This window comes from Malus sylvestris, chromosome 10 (genome assembly GCF_916048215.2).
Source record: "Malus sylvestris chromosome 10, drMalSylv7.2, whole genome shotgun sequence".
NCBI classification, from domain to species: domain Eukaryota; kingdom Viridiplantae; phylum Streptophyta; class Magnoliopsida; order Rosales; family Rosaceae; genus Malus; species Malus sylvestris.
This window is the reverse complement of record NC_062269.1, coordinates 6,113,118-6,116,700: the sequence shown is the minus strand read 5'-3', so window position 1 is coordinate 6,116,700 and position 3,583 is coordinate 6,113,118. Positions and strand designations below refer to the sequence as shown.

Below are 3,583 nucleotides of genomic sequence, written 5' to 3'. Positions count from 1 at the left end.
CAAGGCAAGCATCATTTCAAGGATCATGGGGTTGGAACCACTCAGGATGCGGAGGGATGAGCAAAAATCCGTAGTAATAGAAAAACGTCTTTATACCAGTTTAGTGGCTGCAAGTAGGCGCAATGCTGCATCTTTATCAACATATCAACAACGAAGAAGATGTTTTGTCTAATGCAAAGAGCTAAGTACAACAAAGCACAAAGTTGAACTTAGATATGGAACTTTAGGTTCCAAAACCTCTTTAAGAATCTCATTTGCATCTAGCGTATGGATGATTATAAATTGGATGGAAACGATGAAAGTCTTTGAATATTAGTTATAGAAGATCCTTCTCCAAAATTCTTCAATTCATTATCGTAATAATGGGACCATGCTGATAATGTGTTGTAGTACGTATTTAGAGGGGAAATAAAGAGAGAGATCGACTAGAGAGAGAAGAAGGGAGAGAAAGGATTAAGGAGTTCGTGAGTAATATTCCTCGTGCTTTGTGCCTTTATTTGTACTAATGGGGGAGAAAAAACTTGCTCTCCAAGTAATACAAGTTGTATAAGAAAAAACCTTCTAGATTTTATAGGATTCAGATCTACACAATCACACTTCTAATGAAATTAGGAATACAACAAAAACATGGCTTTATCATCACCACATTGATACTCAAATTTCCATTCTATCCATGTCAATAGTTAAGCGTAATAATTTGGTATCAAATTGCTATTCACATGAATCAAATTTAAAATTACGCATAATGAGTCCACTATAGTCATTATCTCCGATTTTTAGTCTTATTTTTTTTTATTATAACAATACGTTTCATAAACGGAATAAAGAATGAATGAGAGAACTTAGAAATAAGAAACATAGGAAAGAGAATAAGATTAACTACCCTTTTCTAGTTGATCTGACTCCTAATATTTAGGTATTTGACTATCATAAGAAAGCTTAGAAGTAAATTGATTCTCATTTCTATATTTTAATAAATGCATTTCAATTTCCGTTCAATTAACATGCCTAAGAGTGAGGAGCCACACAATAGACCAAAACTCATCATACACTATATTAGAACATAAGACCAGAGGCAGAGCTATACTTCGACCCTAGATGGCATACCCCCTCCCTCCCCGACACGATCATATAAAAAGCTATATACTGGGGAGAAAACTGTAGCAATGATCCATCAACTTTAACTGAATTGGAGCAATGGTCCCTCAACTAAAAATCTATGACCATTGATCTCTTAACTCATCAAAATATGCAGTTATGGTCATTTTCGTCAACTCTGTCAGAACTTTTGTCAAAATGAGTCACATGCCACAAACGTGAGGCTAAATCAAGAGGCAAATATGGAAAACAAAGTGAAAAATTGTAGCAATGGTCTCTCAACTTTAACCCAATTGGAGTAATGCCCCTTAACCTTAACCTAATTGTAGCAATGGTCATTCTACGATGACTCATTTTGATGGAAGTTCTTAAGGAGTTGACGGAAAAGACCATAGCTACACGTTTTAATATGTTAAAGGATTAATGATCACAAATTTTTAGTTGAGAGACCAACCCTCCAATTAGGTTAAAGTTAATAAATCATTGCTACAATTTTCTCTATATCAGACTTTCATTCAGCGGGTTTAAGAAAACTTGCTACTAATGTGGACCCTAAAACCCCCACCGCCCCCCCCCCCCCAACTAAAAATTTGAAAAAGTAAAAAAGGCAAAAAATAATAGAAAATAGGTTTTAATAGATATCAATAGTTTATATGGTAATTTTTCTCTATACGAACCACAATGGTAAGAAATTCAAGTATGGAATCGTTTTCTTGGTTTATGTACTGGTCCTCCCGCATCTGAAATCTTTAACACCGCACTAAGACCTCACACTCACTTTTAAAAGAAAAATAAGTAGTCATAAGTGATAGTCCTTGTCTCTTTCCTTACTCTGTCATATTGATCAATTCTCCTGGGGTCGTTTTACTAGTTAATCAAAATAATAATAATTCATAATCATCATTAATTATTATCTTTTAATATCTAAAGAGACAGTGGGATCTGTAGGTAGCACCATATATTTTTATAGACACAGTTGGAGAAGGATGAATCGAAAGATACTAAACAAGTAGTAGGACTCTCCATATATCATATGGAGTCCTCCTCACCTACTGATCATGCAAGTGGTGGCCAATGCCGTACCCAAATTGTCTCAAAAAAATGTAACTCTATATTTCCAGCCATGAAAAAGTATCAACACTCTTCTCAAAGAACACCGTCATTTTCTTCCTCATCTTCCTCGTCTTCATCTTTCGTATCGTCGTCCTGTAATCTCGATCGTGATTCTTCTCCTCCTATTAGTCCGGCCACCCCGCTTCGATTTTCCGGTGTCCCTTTCTCTTGGGAACATGTTCCCGGAATTCCAAAGAAACCTAGCAGCAACAAGAAGGAATTATTTTCCTCACTGAAGCGCCTCCCACAACCTCCTCCCAGAGTCAGTAATCAGAAAATCACCTCAAAAAAGTTGATCGTGGATGATATTCAGGTGAGACACAGCAACTCCAAGGGCAAGGGGCATACAGCTAATTATCTCCGAAAGGATCCTTTCTTTGCTGCATTGGTTGAGTGTTCCAAGGATGACGACGGCGACGACGACGATCAAGGATACTCAAGTGCTGGTGCCAAGGTCTCAAGGAGTGTGAGTGAAAGATTTGGATTCTTCAATCTTTCTACATTATCTTGTAAGACAACTTGTGCAGTTTCTGAATCAATGATACACGTTCAAAGACCGAGCAGAACTTCTTATCATCTGATTAATCGCCGTTCCCGATGAGTTAATCGCCGTTCCCGATGAGTTTACGATCCTTATTGTCCTCGATCCATCACTCATCTTAATTGTGTGTCTTTTTCTAAATTTATTTTTAGTTTTTATTGTCTGGTGTGAGGACGAAATGTAATTCTGAAAATATAAATATTTAACTGGGATTAATACGTTCATATACAACTAAGGAACACAAGTGTATGATTTTTGCTGTTTTGTTCTATATATTATTTATATATATTCTGCTACCAAATACTGTATAAAATATACATTGTTTGCTGTGAAATTATGTGATGTTTGTGGCAGCTGTATGAGTGAATTTTACGTGATATCCCACGTGGGAGCAGGAGGGCTACTGAACCAGATGTAGAAAAGCTATGATTGGATTTCACTGCATAATTCATTCCAAGTTACATAATATATAGAAAAGAAATGCTAAGGGAACTCTTTCAAAAGTGATCACAATTTAACTTAAATTTTCGTGCCACTATTATAAAAGAGTCATACTTTTAAGAGAATCTCCTTAGCATTTCTCTATATAGAATATATTTGATGTAGTATTAATTACAATTGATTCATTTCCTTATATCACTTAATAAACTTAACTCAATCTAGAGAACTGTGGAGTAATTACAATTGATTCATTTCCCTATACCACTTACTAAACTTAACTCAATCTAGAGAATCGAACCGGTGCTAACATCTCCCTACAAACTCCACGGTCTAGGAAAGGCGAGTTTGGAACATGAGGAGAAAACGTTGCTTGCTTGGAGAGGCCTTTGG

General features: G+C 36.0%; 1 protein-coding gene across 1 annotated transcript; it reads left to right on the top strand.

Moving 5' to 3' along the window:
- Window positions 1–2,064: 2,064 nt before the first annotated feature.
- On the top strand, window positions 2,065–2,983 carry LOC126585937 (uncharacterized). Its single transcript, XM_050250515.1, has one exon. It carries the CDS (start codon window positions 2,132–2,134, stop codon window positions 2,810–2,812), a length of 681 nt encoding a protein of 226 aa, XP_050106472.1. The 5' UTR covers window positions 2,065–2,131; the 3' UTR covers window positions 2,813–2,983.
- Window positions 2,984–3,583: the final 600 nt, after the last annotated feature.

Coding starts and splice junctions, on each gene's coding strand:
- LOC126585937 (XM_050250515.1), top strand. CDS start 2,132: ATGGAGTCCTCCTCACCTACTGATCATGCAAGTGGTGGCCAATGCCGT.